This window comes from Stegostoma tigrinum, chromosome 11 (genome assembly GCF_030684315.1).
Source record: "Stegostoma tigrinum isolate sSteTig4 chromosome 11, sSteTig4.hap1, whole genome shotgun sequence".
Lineage (NCBI taxonomy): Eukaryota > Metazoa > Chordata > Chondrichthyes > Orectolobiformes > Stegostomatidae > Stegostoma > Stegostoma tigrinum.
Window position 1 is genome coordinate 67,467,561 of NC_081364.1, and position 26,644 is coordinate 67,494,204.

The window sequence follows — 26,644 nt, forward strand, 5'->3', positions numbered from 1 at the left end:
TGGATTGAAATGTTCTTGTTCTCTGTTGTACTGAGCTGAGGCCAGGTTACTCCTGACGGGAAGGGAAAGGAAACAAGGAAAAAGTTGTCTCTCGAGCAATTTTGCATGTTTTATAGTCACTTAAAATCTCCATTATTAGACAACAGTGAGCTTGGGATAAATATGTTGATGATTCTGGTTCTACCCAAGCACCACTAGAGACCTTGAGCTTAAAACCTGTTTTAGCAAGTTGTGAAATTTAATTCAATGAGATTGGTCTGGCACCAAGAGCAAAATGACCATTAAAGCTTCTGAATTGTTGTGAGGACCAGATGACTTGGCCATATCCTTCATTGTAGAGAATTGATATCTTTTATCTGTTCTACATGACCATTTATACTAATTTAAATCATGATAATCTTAAGGCAACAAAAGTATGCAATCGATATGGCCTTGCCACTGTCATCACTGCCCTACCAAATCAGTTAAAAAAGAAAAGGATTAGCAAATTAAGTAACATAGAAAATACTGAACAAAATCAGCAGGTCTGGCAGCAACTGTGGAAAGAGAAACAGAGTTAATGTTTCAAGCCTGGTATGATTTCTTCAGAATAGAAAGGTGTTAGAAATTTTTTTTTAAGTATATTTTTGACAAAGTCAGAAGGGCACTAGGGCAAATGGCATAGAAGCCCAGTGCAAAAAACATAGGAGTTGTTAATAGTGGAGAAAGAAGGATAAGAAATGGGTGTAAGTTAAACTCGAAAAGAAGGAAAGAATTAGTCCTCTTCAATAAGTGCAAAGTAAATAAGGCCTAAACAAGTCAAGACTATGGGGTTGGGGACAGAGAATGTAAGAGAAATGGAGAACAAACATAATGTGGTCAGTTTCTGAAGTTATTAAATTCAATATTAAGACCTCAAGGCTAAAAGTGCCTAAGTGGAAAATGAGATGTTCTTCCTTGAAATAACACAGTGTGGAGCTGGAGGAACATAGCAGGCCAGGCAGCATCAGAAGAGCAGGAAGGTTGATGTTTCATATCGGGACCATTCTTCAGAAAAAGGTCCCAACCCGAAACATCAACTTTCCTGCTCCTCTGATGCTGTCTGACCTGTTGTGTTCCTCCAGCTCCACTTTGTGTTATCTCTGACTCCAACATCTGCAGTTCTTATTATCTCTGATGTTCTTCCTTGAGCTTGCATTGTGCATCATTAGAATATTGCAGCAAGCCTAGGACAGAAATGTTAGCAAGGGAGCAACGTGGTTTATTGAAATGGCAAACAACTGGGAGGTCAGGATTACTCTTATAGACAGGGTGGCGGTATTCTGCAATGTTGTCACCCAGTCTGTATTTGATCTCGCCAATCTAAAGGAGGCTGTTGTGAGTAGCAAATACAGTAGACTAGATTGAAAGAAGCACAAGCAAAATACTACCTCACCTGGATTTGAGGGATTGGACAGTGAGGAGGGAGGAGATGAATGGACAAGTGTTCCACCTTTCATGAGTGCATAGGAGGGTGCCATGTGGGAGTACGAAGCATTAAGAGTGATGGAGGAATCGACCTAGATACAGTTTCAGTGGAGGGGAGGAGAAGATGTGTTTAATGGTGCTATCCTGCTGGAGGTGGTGAATATGGTGGAGGATGATCCTTTGAATGCAGAGACTAGTGGGGTGGAAAGTAAGGACAAGATAGATCCTATCATTGTTCTGGAAAAGAGGGGAAGGGGTGAGGGCAGAATTGCTTGAATGCTCAGTTGAGGAAAATGACAGTCATGTTAGAGGCAGCCCAGTGGAAGGTGGCATCTCAGAACAGAACAGACGTGACAAAGGCACGAAGAGAATGGAATGGAATTCTTGCAGGAAGTAGGGAGTAAGGAGGTGTAATTGAAATAACTTTGGGAGTCAGAGGGCTTATAATGGATAGTGTTGGACAGTCTATACACCCAATAGAAACAGTGAAATCAAGGAAGAGAAGGCAAATGTTAGAATGGACCAGAGGAAGGTCAAATTAAGTAGTTTAAATCCAATTAATAGCGTGTTAAAGGAAGCCTGATTATTTTATAGAAGAACGTTCTTGTCTAGCTGGAGTTAAAGGTATACTGCCTGTGAATGAATATCTGATTTAATTTACTTTAATTTTTCTGGATCTTTGCCAGAGGAAATATTAATTAACCATTTTATCACAATTTCCTCAGGATTTCCTTGGCTCAGGTGATCCCAAGGACACAAAGATGTTGATTACTAAACAAGCAGACTGGGCCAGGAACATCAATGAACCAAAAGCAGCTGCAGAAATGTACCTGTCTGCAGGAGAGCATCTAAAAGCAATTGAGATCATTGGGGACCATGGTTGGGTTGATATGTAAGTCTGTGACAGGGATTTAAATAGGCATTTGTATACCAAAAAGAGAGAAGAAAAGAGATTTCTGGATTCCTTTTATTTTCTTAAAATGTAGTTGCATAAAATTGATGCTGTAGATTTTGCTTTAACAATAAAACGGAACTTTATTGAAAAAATAATGTTAATAAAATATCCCAACAATCTGGTCATAATAGAAATTCAAAGATTTTGAACACATGGTAAGAGAATAATATCATTAACCATACATACTCCTTTATAAGTTGAAAAGAAACAAAACAGCTGTTGTGTAGTACTCAAAACACCACTGATATAGTTCCCATCATGCCACCAGTGGTTCAGTTCCTAAATCACCAGGTACATAATGCTCATGCCATTATCCCTGTATCTAACACGTTGTTAAGTTTAGCCACTTGGTACTTCAATTATTAAACTGAAAATATGATGGCTTCCTCCTGGAGCTATCCTACACCTGAGCTGCAATGTACTTAGCTTAAATAAGTTGACTGGGTGGCTGGTTTGCCATGCAATGTGATGCTAACAGCATGGATTCAGTGCCCATTACTGGCTAGGATTACAATAAAGGAGCCTCCTTCTCAACCTCTCCCCTTGCCTGGGTGGTGACCCTTGGGTTAACCACTGCCAATCATCTCTCTAATGAGAGCGCAGTCCTGCAATCTGACTTTACTTATGCCCTATTAAAGCCTTAATTTACTGGTGCCTTGGGTCCCAGTAATGTATTTACTCACTAGTACTGCCCTTTTCCATTGATGTAGTGTGAATACAATTGGATGAACCATCTGTCATTGACCTAGGAATCAGAAATGCCAAAAATACATCCTTAGTAATTGACTTGTAAAGTCTATCTCACCGACATCTGAGGATGTACACCAAAACTGACTAAATTACCAACCAATACAGACACATATTGACCAAGCCACCAGCCAATACAGACATGCACACTGACCAAACAATAAACCAACACAGACATACACTGAGCATGACACAATTCGTCACCAAGTCACACATTAACCTAAGCATGAAACAATAGGGAGAATTACAGATCAAGCCATGAAAGAACGTATACATTTCCATTTCTATATTTGCGACAAAACTCCATTGATTTGTAATGAACAGCTTTTGTTTTCCTTGCACAGGTTAATTGATGTAGCTCGTAAGTTAGACAAGGCTGAGCGGGAACCCCTTTCAAGGTGTGCCTATTTTTTAAAGAAGCTGCAGCATCCTGGATATGCCGCAGAGACGTACATGAAAATGGGAGACCTTGAGGCCCAGGTCTTGCTGCATGTGGAGACCAGGCACTGGGAGGAGGTGAGGATGTTTGGTACCAGTTCTTACTGAGAAATAATGGCATGAAAACGTGCTAACTTGAGGTAATAGCAAGGACAGGTTTACGTACTGTAGTTGTTAGTAGATGATATAACTTTTCAGATTTTTATAGAACTAGCAAGTAATAAACATGATTACTGTGTGCAGGAAGTCAGCACTGACAAGATTTGTATATAGTGAAGAGAGATAACAATATTAACAAAATATTAGGGATCGTGTAGTATTAAGAAAATTGAAAAATTGTGAAAGCACGGGTGCAGACTTGAACTAGTTCTGCAAAGTTTGGAACCATAAAACAAAACTGCCCATTGGTTTGATCTACATCAGGCAGTTGATGCTAGAAATTGAAATACCACCTCTCTCATTGCAAGGCTTCACATTCAGGAACTTTGGAGGAAATATTGTTCTGGTCATCTGGTGTAGCGACATTGTAATGTGTTTCAGGAAGATTTATTCTGTTCAACATTTCTAGTGAAATCAAAAGCAGTGAAATCTAAAGGTTAACTTGCAGGTAGAGTCCGTGATTAAGAAAGCGAATGTAATGTTGTCGTTTATCTCAAGAGGGTTGGAATATAAAAGCAGCGATGTGCTTCTGAGACTTTATAAAGCTCAAGTTAGGCCCCATTTAGAATACTGTGTCCAATTTTGGGCCCCACACCTCAGGAAGGACATACTGGCGCTAGAGTGTGTCCAGCGGAGATTCATATGGATGATCCCTGGAATGGTAAGTTTAATGTATGATGAACGGCTAAGGATCCTGGGATTATCTTATGGTCTTACGTTTTAAGAAGTAAATAATTACAGGAGCCCTTCATGGGCTCAGTTACAATGTAGCTACCGATAGTCTTCCCCAGAACAATGTTTTGCATATTATTGGTACACCAACTGAGTTCTCCACTTTTGTCTGTTTTGTTCAGGATCTGAACAGGCCAAATGCAATGATTGGTGTTAGTATATGTTCCTTCCATTAACTGGGGGCAATTTATATTTGTGCTATAGTCCTGTTTACTTCCTCAGAATCCCCCTTGCTTGCCCATTCTCAAGCGAATAATTTGGCCAGTTGTCAGTGACAGACAACTTCTGATTAGCAACCCTGAGTGGACTGTTGAACCATGTTCATCTTCCTCCTGTTTGTTTCTGTTTGTTTGTTTCTATTCAGGCCTTTGCTTTGGTGGCTCGGCACCCAGAATTCAAAGACACTGTGTATGTGCCATATGCACAGTGGCTGGCGGAAAATGATCAATTTGAAGAAGCCCAAAAAGGTGAGAATTTGTTAAACTTGGCCAGCTATTGCCAGGGGTCGCTTGTTAGGATTAGATTAGATTCACTACAGTGTGGAACAAGCCCTTTGGCCCAACAAGCCCACATCGCCCCTTGAAGCATCCCAATCAGACCCATCCCGCTATAACCCACACACCCCTGAACACTGCAGGCAATTTAGAATGGCTGATCCACCTAGCCTGCACATCTTTGGACTGTGGGAGGAAACCGGAGCACCCGAAGGAAACCCACGCAGACACGGGGAAAATGTGCACAGACAGTTGCCCGAGGTTGGAATCGAACGTGGGTCCTTGGTGCTGTGAGGCTGTAGTGCTAATCACTGAGCCACCATGTAGCCCAAAGGGAAGTGATGAGTAAGGGAAGTGATATTATCTATAATCTGGAATTGTTGAAGCTGTGTTTTCTTCTGTGAATAAAATAACAGTTTGTGAGCACAATTTTTGATTTTTCCACGTAAGTGGGAAATTATTATTTTGCTTACCAAGGAAATAATATGCAAAAAAAATGTAGCTTAAAGTCATTGGCTCTGTTTTTAGCATTGCCTCTGATGTACCTTAACCTGTGCTTTTACTGTCCAGTGCACCTGACTGGACATGGGGAGTGACATTATTATGTAATGTCCCACAGACCTGGAGATTTTCCTTTTGGTCATATGTGAGTGGATCTCCTACTCAATTGGACATGTAGTTGCAAGTTTCTTTTGTCTTTTGTTCACCTCTTTAAACGTGGACGATTATGTCAGGGTCAGCCCGCTGAATGAAAACGAGAGATGGACAAAGAATATCATTCTCTAAATAACTGCAAGGCTCCCATGGGAGGAAGAAAAAGAAGTAAACTATCCTGAGGTTAAACCTTTCCCACCCAATGATCTGGAGGCTTCAAAGTCCAAAATAAGTAGGGAGATATGTGATAAATATGTACCTCTGGAATCATTGCTGCCCTGCTGGGCCAGCCCTAATGCAGCATCAAAGACACTGATCAGTTTGCTGCAGCTTGACAATTTTCAGGACAGTGATGAGCAGCTTGCTAGGTACATGTACACTATGAAAGATTGTTAAAGGTTTGCTTTGAATTCCTTTGCTGCTATTTCCAGCATTTCACAAGGCTGGCCGGCAAGATGAGGCAGTCAAGGTTCTGGAACAACTGACTCACAATGCAGTTCTGGAAAGCCGTTTCAATGATGCTGCATATTATTATTGGATGTTGTCAATGCAGTGTCTAGACATAGCTCGAGGTAAGGCTACTATTTATTATTGGATATTGTATATGATGTGCCTGGATAGCGATGCTCCCCACTTCACGACCTAGCAGTTGGTCCCTGGTTACAGAGCATGTACGCTGTGGAATTGACCCTGACTGGCATCCCCTTTTGAGCAGCTTGCATTGATGAACACCGTCAAAAAATGGTTTAGGATCTGGGGCTGTCCCATCACTTACTCACAAGCCCTGTTCCTTGCATTTGTCTTCCTTTTGTTATCCATTGTTTTATAAGTGACTGCATTACATTTGTTTGAAATCCTTAAAATGCTTTGAGTTCATATAAGTATTCATCGAGGGCTGATTCCATGGGAAAGTTTTCCAACTTTTGTGAAAACCACCCAATACATTGGTCCTCTAGCTGCAGCACTAGGCCCAGAGTGGTTATCACAGGTTAAATTGGTTTGAGTAATAATTTGATATATTTCTGAGAAGACTGATAAGGAATTAGGTGAAAGCCTTTGCATATCAAACAGATGAGTTTATTTGACTTATTAGCCCCTTACTGATTTAAATTTTAGGACTGAACATCTGTATGAAATTTGGTTTGTTCTTATTTACTTTGGCAAGATGATTTTTAACTGCTTTTGCATATGTTCAACAGAGAATGCAGAGAAGCAACAGGAGATGCTTAAGTTGTTTCACCATTTCCAACACCTGGCGGAACTCTACCATGCATACCACTCAATCCAGAGATATACGGTGAGAAACTGCTCAGATTGCTTTCCAAAAACAAGCTTCTCTCTGAAATCTGTCAAGATTTAAGTCAGTCAGTGGATCGCTCACTGTATGGGTCAATTTTATCAGGTGGATGGTTTGTGTTTTTAGGATGAGCAAAAGAATGTCCTCAAGTCTCATTAAAATTCTCACTGCATTTGATTCCTTCATGTAAAGTTAATCAGAATGTGGTTTTACAATTGGTTTCACCTCACTAGACTGTCTTTTACTGTCGCTTCTCAGACGGTAAGCGGGAACAAAGTGGCAACATGTATCTCTATAGGATCGAAGACACACAAGAGACCTTGCTACCCTTTAATTAGATATTGAACAATTAAGGTATTTGTGTAATTAAGGTATCCCTTAGCAAAAGGGAGGAAAGAACTTAGAACAATTGTTACAGTAGAGGTAGTATACTAGGCAAATTAATAGGGCTAAATGAAAGCAAAATACTCTGGATGGTTGAAATATAAAACAGAAAATGCTGGAGACAATTAGCAGATCTGGCAGCATCTGTGAAGAGAGAAACAGAGTTAACATTTTGAGTCCAATTTGCCTCTTGATGAAGAGTCATATCTGACTCGAAACGTTAAATCTGTTTTGCTCTCCACGGATGCTGCCAGATGGGACTAAACGCTAATAAGCTGGTATAAATAAATTATTTAGACTTGAATGTAGGAGAGTTGAGCAGTAAGTTAATGGATGATATGAAAATTAGTGGAGTGGTAAATAGTGAGGAGCGTATAGGTGGGCTGGTCAGATGGGTTGATCAGTGGCAAATGGATTTCAAGCTGGATAAGTGAGCACTGAGAAACTTGGGCAAGACAAACAAGACAATCATTCTGGAAGTGGAAGAAATGATAGAAGAAAGGATAATCAAATAAATATGGAAATTGGTAAATTGAAGGTAAGGACAAGGGGAATCCTAACTTGATTCTGAAAGGAAGGGGAAAGTGTTAGAGCAGGAAACAGAACAGAAGTCGTTGAGAGCCCTGTCAACAGTGGTCAGGGTCAGGGGACCTGCAAATGAAGAAGAAGAAGAAAAATACATAGAAAAGTTGGTATAGTAGGTTGCATCATTAAGACAGAGCAGTGATGAGAAATAGAACGGAGCCCTTACAGTAAATAGACAGTGAGAACCTGTAACCCAGGTAACTAGAAAAGCTAGTCATTGCCTAAAAGCTTTAGAACCTTCTGTTCTGGCAGCATTCTGTAAGCACATAGAACAAAACTTGAATACTAATTCTGCTTAAAAATAATTTTCATTTCAAATTAATTTGACTAAATTGAACAATGTAACCTGTAATGCCTTACATTTCACTTTATTGCAATTTACATTTATTCTGATTTTCTCATTCACCTCTGAGTGGTCCATAAGACCACAAGACATAGGAATGGAAGTAAGGCCATTCGGCCCATCAAGTCCACTCCGCCATTTAAATCATGGCTGATGGTCATTTCAACATCACTTCCCTGCACTCTCCCCGTAGCCCTTGATTCCTTTTGAGATCAAGAATTTGTCGATCTCTACCTTGAAGGCATCCAACGTCCCGGCCTCCACTGCACTCTGCGGCAATGAATTCTACAAGCCCACCACTCTCTGGCTGAAGAAATGTCATCTCATTTCAGTTTTAAATTTACCCCCTCTAATTTTAAGGCTGTGCCCATGGGTCCTAGTCTCCCCACCTAACGGAAACAACTTCCTAGCGTCCACCCCTTCTAAACCATACATTATCTTGTAAGTATCTATTAGATCTCCCCTCAACCTTCTAAACTCTAATGAGTACAATCCCAGGATCCTTAGCCGTTCATCATATGCTAAACCTACCATTCCAAGGATCATCAGTGTGAATCTCCGCTGGACACGCTCCAGGGCTAGTATGTCCTTCTGAGGTGTGGGGCCCAAAATTGGACACAATATTCTAAATGGGGCCTAACTAGAGCCTTATAAAGCCTCAGAAGCACATCGCTGCTTTTATATTCCAACTCTCTTGAGATAAACGACAGCATTACATTCGCTTTCTTAATTACGGACTCTACCTGCAAGTTAACCTTCAGAGAATCCTGGACCAACACTCCCAGATCCCTTTGCACTTCTGATTTGCGAATTTTCTCACCGTTTAGAAAATAGTCCATGCCTGTATTCTTTTTTCCAAAGTGTAAAACCTCACATTTACTCACGTTGAATTTCATCAGCCATTTCCTGGACCACTCTCTTAAACTGTCTAAATCTTTCTGCAGCTTCCCCACCTCCTCAGTACTACCTGCCTGTCCACCTATCTTCATATCATCGGCAAACTTCGCCAGAATGCCCCCAGTCCCTTCACCCAGTTCTTGCAAGGTATTTTGTAGATGACGTTTGTTTTGCTTGCAATACCTTGCAAGAACTGTGACAAACACTACATTGGACAAACAGGCAGAAAGCTAGCCACCAGGATACATGAACATCAGCTAGCCACAAAACGACATGACCCACTATCACTAGTATCCTTACATACAGATGAGGAAGGACATTACTTTGATTGGGACAACACATCCATCCTAGGACAAGCCAAACAGAGACTCGCACGAGAATTCCTAGAAGCATGGCATTCCAACCGGAATTCCATCAACAAACACATTGATTTGGAGCCAATCTACCATCCTCTGAGAAAAAGAACAGGAAATGACATCACCAACCCAAGGAAACCTAACCAGATAAATAGAAAGCGGGACATAACACCAATGCTTCGTCGGAGGCTCACTGTTGATGTTACCTAGAATGGTGACGAAACATCTGGGGACAAACCTTACAGCTCAGTGAACTAGCTTACATCTCGAACACAATAAAGACCCACTCTCTTGTGGACCGCGAGGAGGAGAGTGCTGTCTTGGAGGTGAAAGGAGGACGTCGGGTTGGCTGTGCACCCTTGCGACCAGTGGATCTTAATGCTGGCTTCGGCCTAACGCTGGTTCAGGGGAACAGCCAACCTGCAACGATGGCTGCGGCGAGTGCTCGTGCCCCAGGTCAGGGGGTCCGGAACACCATCCGTGTTTCTGTAAAGAAGGTGGATGAGGGTGCACCTGTGGACCGCACCTTCTTCGTGAAGAGGGTCCTGTTGGACTGTTGTGGGTTCGCTGCTGCGGACATTTACTGCTTGCAGGATTTCCCCGGGAGCGGTTTTTACGACGTGACCTTCAGGAGTGCCAAGCTTTGCGAGCGCTTCCTGGAGGTTTTCAAGGAGAAAGGAGGTGAGGGCCCCCTTTCTGTATTGACCGCTGTCCCACTGTTTGTGATGCCAGCACAGAGGAGCCGTATGGTGACTGTGCACATGTACAACTCGCATGTGCCAGCAGTTGATGTCCTGACCTTCCTCGGAAGGTATGTGAAGGTGGAAGGGGACCTAACTGACATCGTGGACCCCTTTGGCATCTGGACGAGTAAGAGGCAGTTCAAGGTGACGCTGAGGATGGGCGCAGACGGGAATGTCGCACACCCACCGTCCAGCTTCGCGATCGGCGGGAGCAGGGGCTACCTGACCTATGCAGGGCAACCTAAAGTCTGCCATGCCTGTGGTAGGTCAGGTCACATGGCGGCCGACTGCAAAGCCACCATCTGCAGGAACTGCAGGGACGAGGGACACCTTGCAAAGGATTGCCCACGAGAGAGAAGCTGCAACCTTTGCGGGGAAGCGGGCCACCTCTATCGGGCATGCCCGCGGCGGGGTACCACCTACGCCCAGGTCGCCGGCAGGGGCAATGCGGGGCCAGCCCCCCCAGAGGAGAGGAAGGCACCAGGACCCAGCAAGGACCCCACTAATGTGCAGGAGGGCCAGGCCGTTCAGGAGGGCCCAGCCCTGCAGGATGGGCCTGAGGCCAGCAAAGCACCCCTGCAGGCACCGATCCCCCCCGACAACCCGGAGCCAATGGAGGCGGCGACAGGCGACCCAGGGGAGTGGACAACAGTCCGGAAAGCGAGGAGGAAGGTGCGTCGACGGGCCCAGGAACCGCAACCATCAGGTGGGAAGAGGCAGCTACAGGGGGGCTATAAGAGCTCCTCTGACGAGGAAGATTCGGAGAGGGCCCACCCGAAGCAGAAGTTAAAGGTCTCGAGGGGGAAGGAAAGCAGCACCCCGCTTCCAGGTGACGGGAGGCGTCCTGAGGCTCCCTCCGACACCCAGTCAAGTGCTGCTGGAGCACTGGAGGGCCCCCTGGAACTTCCAAGCGGGAAGGAGGAAACAGCGCGTCCCCAGCCTGACCCAGAGCCGGACCCTCCTGCCTCCGCACCCCTGATGGGGGGATGCCACCCGGAAGGCAGCACGGACGGTTTCCTGAGCCCGGAGAGTGTCCAGCAGTTAGCCCGGGCAATGGGCGTGAAGGGACAGATGGAGGGGCTGGACCTTGGACTTGGGGAGGGTACTGCGGTCACTGCCCACAATGGGGGTACGGGTTGCGAGCATTAATGTGCGCAGTGTCAAGTCAACTGCGAGATGTGTGTCCACGTTGGCCTACCTGACCGCCATCAAGGCGGACCTCCTGTTTGTGCAGGAGTGCGGGATACCGCACCACAGCAGGTACGGGAAATGGTCCGCCGCCTGGACCTGTGGGCCTTCAATCTGGTTGGGGGGTAACGACTGTCGCTCCTCGGGCCTGGCTATTCTGCTGCGGGGGAAAAACTTCATCATCTCTCAAGTTCAGGAGGTGGTGGGGGGCGCCTCCTAGTGGCTGACATCACCTACAGGAATGCTCCCCTGAGGCTGATCAACGTGTACGCCCCAGCGGTACGGAGTGAGCGGTTGGCCGTCCTGCAGCGGCTTCCACCCCTGCTGGCTACGTCCAGGCCGGTCATCCTAGGCGGAAACTTCAACTGCATCATTGATGCAGACGGAAGATCCGGCGTGGGGACATTGGGTGGGGGGAGTCAACTGGACGTCACGTCCAGATTCCTGATGGGCACGGTGAAGGATGCCAAGCTGCTCGACGTCTTCAGCACCCCTGCAGACGGAGCGCAGCAGAGGTACACCTGGTCGCGGTCAGACGGGTCTATCCGCTCAAGGATAGACTTCCTGTTTGTGTCACGGACGTTCTTGGTCAGGTCCACCGGCGTCGAGCCGGTGTTCTTCTCTGACCACTGCCTCCTGCTGGCCGACTGTCACTTACAGGACGACCAGCCGGCCGGCAAGGGGACGTGGAAGCTCAACACGACTCTGTTGACCCCAGAGAACATCGAGGAGCTTAAGAGGGAGTACGCCGGTTGGAGAACCGTGAAACCCCTCTTTGAGTCTCCAGGCGACTGGTGGGAGACGGTGAATGAGAACATCAAAAGGTTCTTTGTCCTCAAGGGTGTTCAGAAGGCAAGAAAGAGGCGGGGAAAGCTGTCGCGACTCCAGAAAAGGGTGCAGAACCTGCTCCTTCTCCAGTTGATGGGGGTCGATGTCACGGAGGACCTCCGCGAGGTGAGGGCCCAGCAAGCCTCGCTCTTCACCACGGAGGCCTCCAGGATAATCTTCCGGTCCAGGGTCCGCTCCATGGAGCAGGACGAGACGTGCTCGTGTTTCTTCTTTCAGAAGGTGCACAAAGAGAGCTCTGTGCTTAGCCGGCTGAAGGAGGACGACGGCTCGGTGACGTCGTCTCAGCCCGACATTTTGAGGATCAGCAGATCCTTCTATGCCGGACTGTACGACACAAAGCCCACGGACAGCACGGCCTCCGAGTCGTTCCTGTCATCTATCACGGAGGTCTTAGACGACGGCACGAGGGAGTGGCTGGACCGGCCGATATCCCTGGACGAGCTGGCCAGAGCCCTCAAGTCCTTGCAGAGGAATAGGACTCCCGGAAGCGACGGCTTACCAGTCGAGCTGTATTCCGCTCTGTGGGGCCTGGTCGGCCAGGACCTGCTGGAGGTGTACGATAGTGCGCTTCGGGCAGGGGAAATGTGCAAGTCCATGAGGAAGGGCATCATCACCCTCATTTACAAGAGGAAGGGGGAGAGGGAAGAAATTAAGAATTGGCGTCCCATTTCACTTTTGAACGTGGACTAGAAAATCCTGGCCAAGGTCATTGCCAACCGGGTCAGGTCTGTCCTGGAGTCGGTGATTCACCCTGACCAAACCTGTGCTGTGCCGGGCAGGAAGATCGCTGAGAGCCTCGCGCTCATCAGGGATACGATCGCATACGTACAGGACAGGCGGGTGGACACCTACCTCGTCAGCCTGGACCAGGAGAAGGCCTTCGACAGGGTCTCTCATGCTTACATGAGGGACATCCTCTCCAAATTGGGGTTCGGGGAGGGCATCCGCAATTGGATCCGGCTGCTCTACGCCAACATCGTTAGCGCAATCTCGATCACCGGGTGGGAATCAGACAGTTTTCCTGTTAGATCTGGAGTCAGGCAGGGCTGCCCGCTCTCTCCTGCCTTGTTTGTGTGCTGTGTGGAGCCCTTCGCCGCCTCCATCAGGAAGGACGTGAGCCTGAAGGGCGTGACTATCCCAGGCAGTGGAGGCCTTCAGGTCAAGACCTCCCTGTACATGGACGATGTCGCCGTCTTCTGCACCGATCGTCGGTCGGTGAGTAGACTATTGGACATCTGCGGCCAGTTTGAACTGGCCTCGGGTGCCAAAGTCAATAGGGGTAAGAGTGAGGTCATGTTCTTCGGGAACTGGGACGACCACTCCTTCATCCCCTTCACCGTCAGGACGGACTACCTGAAGGTGCTGGGTGTTTGGTTTGGTGGAGCTGGGGTGTGCACTAAGACTTGGGAGGAGTGTATCACCAAATTGAAGCAGAAGCTGGGCAGGTGGACGCTCCGGTCCCTCTCCATCGCGGGTAAGAACCTGGTTGTCAGGTGCGAGGGGCTTTCGGTACTGTTGTATGTGGCGCAGGCCTGGCCTATTCCCTGGACCTGCGCCGCTGCGGTCACCCGGGCCATCTTCCACTTCATTTGGGGGTCGAGGATGGACCGGGTCCGCAGGGACACCATGTACAAAGACCTGGGAAATGGGGGAAAGGGCGTACCGAACGCCACCCTCGCCCTGACGGCTACCTTTGTGTGCGGCTGCATCAAGCTGTGCGTAGATCCTCAGTACGCAAACACCAAGTGTCACTACTTACTGAGGTTCTACCTGTCCCCGGTGTTGCGAAGGATGGGCCTGGCCTCGTTGCCGCGGAATGCTCCGAGTAGTTGGACCATTCCGTACCACCTGTCCTTTGTGGAGAAATTTTTGAAAAGAAACACCTTTGACCACAAGGCCGTCAGGCAGTGGTCAGCACGTAGTATCCTCGGGACCCTTCGGGAAAAGGAGCGGGTGGATCCCGTCGTGTGGTTCCCCACGCAGACTGCCAAAGTCGTTTGGCAGAATGCCTCATCGCCAGAACTTTCAAACAAGCACAAGGACATTGCTTGGCTGGCGGTGAGAGGGGCTCTGCCAGTGAGATCCTTTATGTATGCCCGGAATCTCTGCACCACCGCACGCTGCCCTCGAGGTGGCTGCGGGGGGGAACGAGACTGTCGATCACCTCCTTCTGGAGTGTGCCTATGCGCAGGAGGTCTGGAGGGAGATGCAGTGGTATTTGTCGAGGTACGTCCCGAGCAGCTCCGTGACGCGGGACTCCGTGCTGTACGGGCTGTTTCCGGGGACGCACACCGAGACCAACATCTACTGCGCCTGGAGGACCATCAATGCGGTGAAAGACGCTCTTTGGTCTGCCTGCAACTCCCTGGTCTGCCAGCTGAAAGAACTGACCCCGACCGAGTGTTGCAGACTGGCGCACTCCAAGGTCCAGGACTACGTGCTGAGGGACGCGCTAAAGCTTGGGGCAGCCGCCGCCAAGGCGCGGTGGGGAAAGACCACGGTATGAGACCCCTCGTCCAGAATAGAAAAAAGGGCCCTATCTGGTAACTGGGCCCAGCTGGCGCCTTCCCCAACTGGTCAGGGGGCCAACGGGGACTGTGCGGGGTGACAACTGCCGGGGTGTTTCCTTTGCTTTGTTTTTTTTTCCTTTTTTTTTCCTTTAGTTGGTGTATGTACCCCCTGGGTAACCCGGAGCGGCTTGCATGACTGGGTAGGTGTGTAAATATGTTTTTTTTTTGTACATCTTACGAATAAAGTATATTTTTTCAAATAAAAAAAAAAGTGACGAAACATCTGAAAACTAACCTTCCAGCTCAGCGAGCAAACTCACATCCAGAAATGTCATGGTGTAATAACATAATGAATCAGAATATTAACCCAAAGTTTATCTTATTTTCTTTGCAGGATGAACCTTTTAGTTCCCATTTACCTGAAGCACTTTTCAACATCTCCCGATTTTTGCTTCATAATCTTACCAAAGAAACCCCTTTAGGCATCTCCAAAGTGTATCCTTTTGTCACCTAAGCTATTTCATATAGCTGAGACTTAAAACCAGAAAATGCTGGAGAAACTCCTCAGGTAAGGCATATGTGGAGAAAGAAACAGCATTTAAGTTACCATTCAGTGACCTTTCATCAGACTGAAAAAGGCTCATACAATGTTAGCTAGTATTAGGATGTATTGGTTGTTCTACTGTAACCTATCTCTTTCTTCGGCAGTCTCTGGATTTTTTTCCCCTGCTTTCTCCTTTTAAGGGACTGCATCTTGACTGTCCCCAGAATATCTCTTAAAGTATTCCAGCCAACCTTTTCCCTTTTACCGTGTCCAAGTTATTAGACCAAGATTCTTTCCTAAAGAAATTTGACCCCCTCCCCTACTGCCCCAAATTATTATTTTTACTTTGGATTGTTTCTTGTCCTTTCCATAGTCAGCCTAAATATTTGACAAATGATCACATTCCCCAAATGTTCTCCCAATTGATCCAATTGACCTGCCTCGTTCAGAAGAACTGGGGCAAGCAGTGCCTCCTTTCTCATTACATGGAGGTGCTGGTGTTGGAGTGGGGTGGACAAAGTCACAAGTCACGCAGCACCAGGTTATAGTCCAACAGGTTTATTTGAAATCACAAGCTTCTGGAGTGCTGCTCCTTTGCAAGGTGAAGTTGAGGTACAGGTGCCGGCTGTCTTGTGGAAATATGATGATGAAGGAGCAGTGCACCAAAAGCTTGTGATTTCAAATAAACCTTGTTGAACTATAACCTGGTCTCATGTGACTTCTACCTTTGTCCTTTCTCATTGAATTAGAAACATACTCCTGATCACACACTGGGAACTTTTGTCCCTCTCTGCCGTTTATGCTACTATTATTCAGGTCTATATTGATCCGTCTCCACCTCCCACAACCTCCCCCTCCTCTTATAACTACCTGAGGCTTTTGCATTCTTCTAATTTCAGCAGTCTATAGCCTACAACAAGCAGTGTAATTGCATCCTTTTTGTTCCTTAGCTCTAGTCAAGTCAATTTGGTCCTTGAATGCTGTTGGACATCCTCTTTCTCCAGCTCTCCTCAACCAGTGCCTCCACTCTCACCATCCTCTCCCTCCGCACCCCCCCCCCCCCATTTTGTTCCTACCTTTTCTTAACAGACTTGTTTCCAGGAATATTTAACACTTAGTCCTACCCTTTTTTGAGCCAGTTACATCCACAACACCATATTTCCACATGGCAGCTCTCACCTGTACCTCAACAATCTTGTACTTACAGCACTCCAAGCATTTACAAACGTGCACATTAATCAGATTTCAACTTTATTTGATTCTTCCGTACTCCTACTCCATCTATTGCTATTCTTATTTTAGTGCCCTTGCACCTTGATACTCCTGTCTAATATTATCTCTTGGTACCCACTTCTCTGCGAAGTTAGTTAATGTCTTCTCAAAAAGCACTAGCAATAGGAGCGCCGCAAGGAACTCCCATCTCTCCACAAGCCAGTCTCAATATTCCAAAAATCCGAAGCCTCCTCTTGTACTCAATTCATTGAATTCTTACAATGTGGACACAGACCATTCAGCCCATTGAGTCCACATCAGCCCTCCGAAGAGCACCCCACCCAAACTCACCCATCTCTGAATTTCCCAAGGCTAATCAACCTAGCCTACACATCCCTGGACACTGTGGACAGTTTCTCATGGCCAGTCCACCCAACCTGCAAATCTTTGGACTGTGGGAGGAAACTGGAGCACCGGGAGGAAACTCATGCGGATGTGGGGAGAATGTGCAAATTCCACACAGACAGTCGCCTGAGATTGGAATCGAACTCGGGTCCCTGGTGCTCTGAGGCAGTAGTGCTAACCATTGGCCCACTGTGCCGCCCTGAACGGTATTCTGTACTGTCTTTCAAGCTACACTTTCATCTGTTGGAGCCTTTTGCTTTATAAACGACTCTACAACATCTCAGGCCAGATATCCTTCCCCAAAGGATATTTGTGAAGTAGATTAATTTTTACAGCATTTCTGGTAGATGTGGGTTAGAACATAGAACATAGAACATAGAACAGTACAGCACAGAACAGGCCCTTCAGCCCACAATGTTGTGCCGACCGGTTGTGTTGGCTCAAGTGCGGTGGCAGTGGGCATCCTGTGTCGAGCAAAGCAGAGCAGAGTGGTCAGGTCCCGGGGATATATTGGATCCCAAGGGGCGCAATGGCAGCCACTCGGGGAGTCTGTCAGATCCAGGGCCTGGGAGCACTGGGTCAGTATCTGGGAAGGTGTAGAAGGTCCATGGCTATTGTGTGTCAGTACTGGAAAGTAAATTAAAATCACTGCATTCACTATAGCCATGGTTGTGATGCCACAAAGAATGTTTGTTAATCTTGACATCTAAGTATGACTGCTTCACCAGGCAAATGAATAAAAAAGAACTGAAAAACTGGCAGAGCTGGAAAACTATATGGGAAGAGACCCGAAGTAATTGGTCTATTTTCTCCAGAACACACCTGGAGCAGATTTAATTTCAGTTTTAAAATGTTTGCAGTTTTGATAGATGAGGTAGAGAAAAGCCATTTCCCTTCATTTGTGAGTCAATGATGCAGACTCATCAAAGTTCAATTGTCTGTGAGAATGAGCAGAAATGGAACAAGGCCTTAGGCCCACGAAGCCTGTCCTGAGGTATGAACTCGACTGAATTCTCTTTTCATTTGTTGTGCTTGTTTAAATTCTCAATACACTCCTGGCAGTTAATTTTTAAAAATTCATTAAAGAGATGAGGGTGTCGTTGACCAGGCAGCATTTATTGCCCATCCCTAATTGCCCAGAGGGCAGTTCAGAATCAGCCACATTGCTGTGGGTTTGGAGTCACATGTCGGCCGGATCAGGTAAGGATGGCAGTTTCTTTGCCTAAAGGGCATTCGTGAACCAGATAGGTTTTTCCCTGACAATCAGCAATGGATTCATGGTCATCACAAATTCCAGATATTTTTATTGAATTCACATTCCACCATCTGCTGTGGCGGGATTCAAACATGGGTCCCCTGAACATTATCTGGGTCTCTGGATTAATAGTCCAGTGATAATACCGCTACACTATTGCCTCCCCTGCACTTACAGACCACTGGCACAATTTTGGCACTTATCTCCTTCCTTCCTCAGCCCTTGAAGCACTGATTTCTACAGGGCTGCATTTCCCCTGCAGCTGTTTGTTACCTCACCGAGCCAGTTGTTCCATGGTGAGCAGACTTTTCATTATCATTCCAAGCAACCTCTAATCGAAGTATTGGTGTTCTGCCCCGTTCTGAATTTTTATGATCCTCTGGCATTATAAGTCTTGTCACTTTCTTTTAAGCAGCAATCTATATACAGGGTCCATTTCTATGTGTACCCAGGAGGATCATGTAAATTTGGAATGGCGCAGAACACCATAGAACATATAATATAGAACATAGAGCAGTACAGCACAGTACAGGCCCTTTGGCTCACGATGTTGTGCTGAACTTTTACCCTTATCCTAAGGTCTATCTAACTCCATCCCTACCTTATACCATCATCCATATGCCTATCTAATCGCCGATGCTTCGATTAGAGGTCGCATTGATGATGTTGCCTAGAATTGTAACAAAACCTCTGCACACCAAACTAGGGTCATCCAGGACAAAGCAACCTAATTGATTGGCACTGTATCATCAAGTATCTACTCCGTCCACCACTGACGCTCAGTCACAGCAGTGTGTACTATCTGTAAGTTGCACTGTAAAAATTCACTAAAGATCCTCAGACAGAATCTTCCAAATCCACAACCACTTCTGTCGAGAAGGATGAGGGCAGGATATATTTAGGCATGTCACCAAATGCAAATTTCCCTCCAAGCCATTCACTATCCTGACATAGAAATATATAGCTGTTCCTTCACTGTTGCTGAATTCCCTCCCTAATGGTATTATAGATCACCCCACAGCAGGTGAACTGTAGTGGTTCAAGAAGGCAGCTCACTCCACCTTCTCAAGGGCATCTTGCGCTAATAAATGCTCGCCAGTCAGCAATGCCCACATCTCTCAAATGAATTTTAAAAATGGGCATTCATTTTACACTTGGCTCTTATACAGTCACAGTCATACAGAATGGAAACAGACCTTTCTGTTCAACCAGCCTACGTCGACCATGTTCCCAAACTAAACTAGCCTCACCTGCTGTATTTGGCCCATATCTCTCCAAACCTTTCCTATTCACGTACTTATCCAAAATGTCTTTTAAACATTGTAACTGTACCTGTATCCACCACTTTCTCTGACAGTTCATTCCACACACGAACCACTCTCTGTGTTAAAAGGCTGCTTCTCATGTCCCTTTTAAATGTTTCTCCTCTCACCTGAAAAATATGACTCTTAGTTTTGAATTCTCTGACCCAAGGGAAAAGACCTCTGCTGGTCGCCTTATCTATGCCCTCATGATTTTATAAACCTCAATAAGGTGATGCCTGAGCCTCCTATACTGCTGTGAAAAAAGCGCCCTCTATTCCTGGCAATAAGTTGGTAAATCTTTTCTATCATAGGGTAACCAGATCTGAACACAGTACTCCGGAAGACGCCTTACCAATGTCCTGTACAACATCAACATGATGTACCAACTCCTCTCCTGAAAGGCCTGTGCAATGAAAGCAAGCAGGCCAAACACCACCTTAACCACCCTGTCTATTTCTGATGTAAATTCCAGGAATTATGTTCCTGAACCCCTAGATGTCTCTGTTTTATAACACTACCTAGGCCCTATCATTAATTGTATAAGTCCTGTCCTTTTTTGTATTGCCAAAATGCAATAACACACTTATCCAAATTAAACAGCTCCTGCCACTTCTCAGCCTATTTGCCCAGTTGATCAAGATCTCTTTATAATCTTAGATAACCTTGTTCACTGTCCACTGTACCTCCAATTTTGGTGTCATGTTCAAATTTACTTACCATGCATCCTATATTCTCACCCAAATCATTTATATAAATGACAAACAAAAATGGACCCAGTACCAATCCCTGTGGAACACTACTGATCACAGGATTCCAGTCTGAAAAACAACCCTACACTACTGCCCTGTCTCCTACCATAAAGCCAATTTTGTATCCAATTGGTAAGCTTGCCCTGAATCACATGTGATTAATTGGAGCTTCATTTGTGTATGTTGAAATCGCACTGTATGATAATAATAATGAATGTGGCTTTATGAAATTGCCTGAAGAAGGGCCTAGGCCCGAAATGTCAGCCTTCCTGCTCCTCTGATGTTGCTTGTGCATCTGCTGTGTTCATCCAGCTGTACACCTTACTATCTCAGATTCTCCAGCATCTGCAATTTCTACTATCTCTGGCTTTATGAAAGTTACTGTTAACACATTTTTCAGTATCACAATGTGCATTCATACAGATGTGTTGACTTTTCAACAACTAATGTTAGGCAGAATGACTAATTTCAGTTCCATAGAGTTTCTGATGAGAAATCGCTGTACCTTTGATTCCTTAACTACTGGCAGTAATACTTTATATGCCCTAGCCAAACAAAGTAAGGCGCTGGGAGCATACAAACTGGCCCGGCATGCCTATGACAAACTACAGGGTCTTCGCATTCCTGCCAGGTTCCAGAAGTCCATTGGGCTAGGTAGCCTGACGATTCGATCTAAGCCATTCCATGACAGTGAGGTGAGTAATTTAAAGACCTACTGCTTGCAGTTGGACCAAGGCATTGAAAATAGAACTTTAAATTGAAAAAAGGAAATCTCAAGGGAGAAGGAGACAGGCAATAATTACTGACCAGCCAGCAATGTTTGCATCCCATGAATAAAAAAGACTCTTGGAGACAGAGGAGGGATGCTTTGCTCCTGTTGGAACTGGGTAGGTTAAGGGGCAATTTAATGAAGGCATTTAAAACTTTGAAGGATTTCAATAACATTAACAGAACATTATACTGAAGTGGTGGAAAGATTAGTAGAGGCAGATTTTGATTGGCAATAAAACCAGAAGTGACCTGTGAAAACAATTTTTAAGCAGCGATTGTCATGCATTGAAATACATTGCCTGATAGGGAACGAAAGGGAAGTGCTTGGAAAAGTATGTGTTTGATGATAGGAAAAGAGTGGGGGAGAATGGGATCTATTGGATAGGTCTTTCAAATAACCTGCATAGGTATGATGGACTGAGTGGTGTCTGTCTATGTTGAATTATTCCATGATTTTTTAATAGACTATTTTTCTGTAAGTACCAGATACTGTGCTATGCAGAGGTATCAGAAGTATGTGAATAAATTATTCTAAAGAGAATAAATAATTTTTGTAAACGAATTGAAATGAAAACTAACTATTTTTTCATTGGTACAGGTAATTGTACTGATTCAATACTGCCAGCCTGAGGCACACGGGAGGGAAGATTGATTGAGTGAAGTGGCTGCAACAATTGGCCTTTTTTTCAAACTGCAGTTCCTTTGGAGAACACAGTTGCAAGTGTAGAATCAGTAAATCCAGCCTATAGATCAGACTATACGTAGAACCTTGAAATATTAAATTAAAACAGCATAAGGGAAATGGAAAAAGTCTAATTAACAGAATGCATAAGGCTCTGGAAGGTATTCTGAGCTCTAAAAGCACTTAGAATACTTATGCTTACCTAGAAAAAGGGAGAAACCTTACATGTGAGTGACATTAGTGTCATTTTGCCCTCCTGTTCCTTTTTTTTGTTTATTGCTGAGAAAAGAGACATTTTGTCAAGGCTTTTTGGCTTACACTCATCAGGATAAATGTAAGAATGCCAGATTCCAAAAGCAACAACGATTTATGCTCTATGAGAAACAGATACTGATTGGCAAGTCAATGAGCTAAAGGCATGTGGAATGCATCAGGGAACTATTGCCCTTGGCATTTTTGCTTAATTTAAAAAAGGCACAAAATTTGATATACTTCCTTCCCTTTTTAGAGGACAGGATCCTACATATGAATATATGTAACTTCTAGTATCATAAGTGAATCAGATGCTGACGTTGACTGATTACGCCAATTGGTTGTCAGTGTAATTCTTGGCGCACTCAGAATTCTTGCATACTCACAAGTCGGCCAGGGGTCATCACTTTCAGACCTGAAAAATGCCCAGTGACATCTCAAGGCATCTCAAAGTTTTCAAAATAGGTGACGTTAGTGTTTTATGATGCAATTATGTAATAATAACTCCAGTGGTATTCTCTGCCAACAGGGTTGTATCAAACCAAAATTACATTCCGTCTTTCCCACAGAAATAACGTGGCATACCAATTTAATACTGGTGACGTGCCAGTTTTGCAGATCATAGGGTATTATGGACATATGGCCAGTCCATGTAGTATATTTGGAGTTTCAGAAAGAGTTTGACAAAATCCCACATTTGGGCGGCACGGTGGCTCAGTGGTTAGCACTGCAGCCTCACAGCACCAGCGACCCGGGTTCGATTCCAGCCTCGGGCGACTGCCTGTGTGGAGTTTGCACATTCTCCCCGTGTCTGTGTGGGTTTCTTACGGGTGCTCCGGTTTCCTCCCACAGCCCAAAGATGTGCAGGCTAGGTGGATCGGCCATGCTAAATTACCCATAGTGTTCAGTGGTGTGTGGGTTATATGGAGATGGGTCTGGGTGGGATGCTTCAAGGGACAGTGTGGACTTGTTGGGCCAAAGGGCCTGTTTCCACACTGTCGGGAATCAAATCTAATGGGCAAGATTAAAGTGCATAGTTCTGGGGAAAGTGCATTGAGATGGATTGGAACCTTGATTGCAGAGAGGAAACAAAGCATAGGAATTAATTGTATCGGTGATAATGGGAACTGCAGATGCTGGAGAATCCAAATAACAAAGTGTGGAGCTGGATGAACACAGCAGGCCAAGCAGCATCGCAGGAGCACAATAGCTGACGTTTCGTGCCTACATCCTTCATCAGAGAGCTCTCTAATGAAGGGTCTATGCCCGAAACGTCAGCTTTTGTGCTCCTGAGATGCTGCTTGGCCTGCTGTGTTCATCCAGCTCCACACTTTGTTATCATAGGAATTAATGGTTCGTTTTCAAACTGGCAGGAACTAGTGGGGTGCCACAGGGATCGGTGGTGGGACCCCAGCTATTCATAATATATATTCATGATTTGGTTGAGAGAACAAAATGTAACATCCCCAAGTTTGAAGATGACGCCACGTTAGATGGGAGGGTGAACTGTGACGAAGTTGCAGAGATCCTTCAGTGTGATTCCGACAAGTTAGGTGAGCAGGCAACTCTATGGCGGATGCAGTATAATTTGGATAAATGTGAGGTTATTCACTTGGGAAGCAAAAACAAGAAGGCAGTTTAATGCCTGAATGACTGACTGTAAATTGAAACAGGGGAATGTGCAGCAGAATCTGGGTGTCCTTGTGCGCGAGCCATTGAAGGTAAGCATGCAGGGACAGCAGGCGGTAAAGAAGGCAAATGGTTTATTGGCCTTAATTGTGAGATGTTCTGAGTACAGGAGCAGGGATGTGTTGTTGCAGTTATACAGGACCTTAGCAAGGCCACACCTGGAATATTGTGTGCAATTTTGGTATCCTTTTCTGAGGAAGAATGCTCATGCTTTCAAAGAACAAAGAAACCTACAGCACAGGAACAGGCCCTTTGGTCCCCCCAAGCCTGCGCCAATCAAGATCCTCTGTCTAACCTGTCATCTATTTTCTAATGGTCTGTGTCCATTTGATCCCTGCCCATCCATGTACCTGTCCAAATATATCTTAAAAGACGCTAACGTGTCTGCGTCTACCACCTCTGCTGGCAACGCGTTCCAGGCACCCACCACCCTCTGTGTAAAGAACTTTCCTCGCATATCTCCCCTAAACTTTCCTCCTCTCACTTTGAATTCATGACCCCTAGTAATTCAGTCCCCAACTCTGGGAAAAAGCTTTTTGCTATCCACCCTGTCTATACCCCTCATGATTTTGTAGACCTCAATCAGGTCCCCCCCTCAATCCCTGTCTTTCTAATGAAAATAATCCAAATCTACTCAACCTCTCTTCATAGCTAGCACCCTCCATACCAGGCAACATCCTGGTGAACCTCCTCTGCACCCTCTCCAAAGCATCCACATCCTTTTGGTAATGTGGCGACCAGAACTGCACATAGTACTCCAAATGTGGCTGAACCAAAGTCCTATACAACTGCAACATGACCTGCCAACTCTTGTACTCAATACCCCGCCCAATGAAGGAAAGCATGCCCTATGCCTTTTTGACCACCCTATTGACCTGCGTTGCCACCTTCAGGAAACAATGGACCTGAACACCCAGATCTCTCTGTTTATCAATTTTCCCTCGGACTTTTCCATTTCCTGTATAGTTCGCCCTTGAATTTGATCTTCCAAAATGCATCACCTCGCATTTGCCTTTATTGAACTCCATCTGCCATTTATCTGCCCAACTCTCCAGTCTATCTATACTCTGCTATAATCTCTGACAGTCCCCTTCACTATCAGCTACTCCACCAATCTTAGTGTCATCAGCAAACTTGCTGATCAGACCACCTACACCTTCCTCCAGATCATTTACATATATCACAAACAACAGTGGTCCCAGTACAGATCCCTGTGGAACACCACTGGTCACATACTCCAATTTGAGAAACTCCCATCTACTACTACCCTCTGTGCCCTGTTGCCTGGCTGGTTTTTTATCCATCTAGCTAGCACACCCTAACCCCATGTGACTTCACTTTCTCCAGCAGCCTGCCATGGGGAACCTTATCAAACACCTTACTGAAGTCCATGTATATGACATCTACATCCTTTCCCTCATCAATCAACTTTGTCACATCCTCAAAGGATTCTATTAAGTTGGTAAGACATGACCTTCCCTGCGCAAAGCCATGTTGCCTATCACTGATAAGCCCATTTTCTTCCAAATGGGAATAGATCCTATCCCTCAGTATCTTCTCCAGTAGTTTCCCTACCACTGACGTCAGGCTCACCGGTCGATAATTACCTGGATTATCCTTGCTGCCTTCTTAAACAAGGGGACAACATTAGCAAGTCTCCAGTCCTCTGGGACCTGACCCGTGTCTAAGGACGCTGCAAAGATATCTGTTAAGGCTCCCGGCTATTTCCTCTCTCGCTTCCCTGAGTAACCTGGGATAGATCGCATCTGGACCTGGGGACTTTTCCACCTTAATGTCTTTTAGGATACCTAACACTTCCTCCTTCCTTATGTCAACTTGACCTAGAGTAAGCAAATATCTATCCCTAACCTCAACATCCGTCATGTCCCTCTCCTTGGTGAATACCGATGCAAAGCACTCATTAAGAATGTCCACCATTTTCTCCGAATCAGCACATAACTTTCCTTCTTTGTCCTTAAGTGGGCCAATCCTTTCTCTAGTTACCCTCTTGCTCTTTATATATGAGGGAGTGCAGCAAAGTTTTACCAGGCTGATTCCAAGGATGGCAAGTCTGATGTGTGAGGAGAGATTGACGAGGCTGGGATTGTTTTCGCTAGAGTTCAATTGAATGAGGGGGTATCTCACAGACACTTTTAAAATTCCAACAGGACTGGATAGGGTAGATGCGGGTAGTGTTCCCAATGGTGGGTATGTCCAGAACCAGGGTCGCAGTCTGAGGATTCGGAGTATACGATTTAAGATGGAGTTATGAGGAGGCATTTCTCCACCCAAAGAGTTATCAGCCTGTGGAATTCATTATCACAGGAATTAGTTGATGCCGAAACATTGCAAGTATTCAAGTGGCGTCTAGATATAACAGTTGGGGCAAATGGGATCAGAGGTTATGGGGAGAAAGCATAATGTATATTCATGTTGAGCCATGATCATGAGGAATGGCAGAGTAGGCTCAAAGGGCCGAATGGCCTCCTTGTGCTCCTAACTTTTATGTTTTGGCTTCTAAACAGCACATCCTTTTAGCTTTTTATACTAAGGTATATGACCACAACTGAGAACATCATGTCTAATGTTAGATATGGTCCTGATTAGCCAGCAGTCCCTAAACAATCTCCAACATGCAATATATTACACTAATAACCATTTAAAATTACCGGTATAGAGTCTCAAAGCCAGTACCTTGGGACCAAGTCACTGTTGATTTACTAGTTTTTGGGTCAGGCACATGGGACTGAGATTGATCTGGTGAGGTCCAAGATCACTTGGGGTGTAGGAAAAGACGTCCATGTAGAGCAGATTGGTCATCTAAAGCATCCCACAACAATACAGCACCTAGCTGAACAATCCAATGTGTGATTTTACTTTATTAAACAAGAATTAAAGGATATCATGGCAGTCTATCTGGTGTTTGGATAACCAGATTTGAGACCATGTTCTTGTAGCCGTCGCTGTAGCAGTGTGGCTCATTTCCCTTTGCTAGATGTTCTGT

General features: G+C 45.4%; 1 protein-coding gene across 1 annotated transcript in view; it reads left to right on the top strand.

Moving 5' to 3' along the window:
• Positions 1-26,644, top strand: part of ift122 (intraflagellar transport 122 homolog (Chlamydomonas)) — a 103,407-nt gene that overhangs the window by 56,835 nt on the left and 19,928 nt on the right. Inside the window, exons 18-24 of the mRNA XM_048547421.2 lie at positions 2,172-2,338; positions 3,493-3,664; positions 4,842-4,944; positions 6,057-6,197; positions 6,825-6,922; positions 15,172-15,272; positions 20,776-20,941. Of these exons, the coding sequence (XP_048403378.1) occupies positions 2,172-2,338; positions 3,493-3,664; positions 4,842-4,944; positions 6,057-6,197; positions 6,825-6,922; positions 15,172-15,272; positions 20,776-20,941 (948 nt within the window). The remainder of the gene's footprint in view (positions 1-2,171; positions 2,339-3,492; positions 3,665-4,841; positions 4,945-6,056; positions 6,198-6,824; positions 6,923-15,171; positions 15,273-20,775; positions 20,942-26,644) is intronic.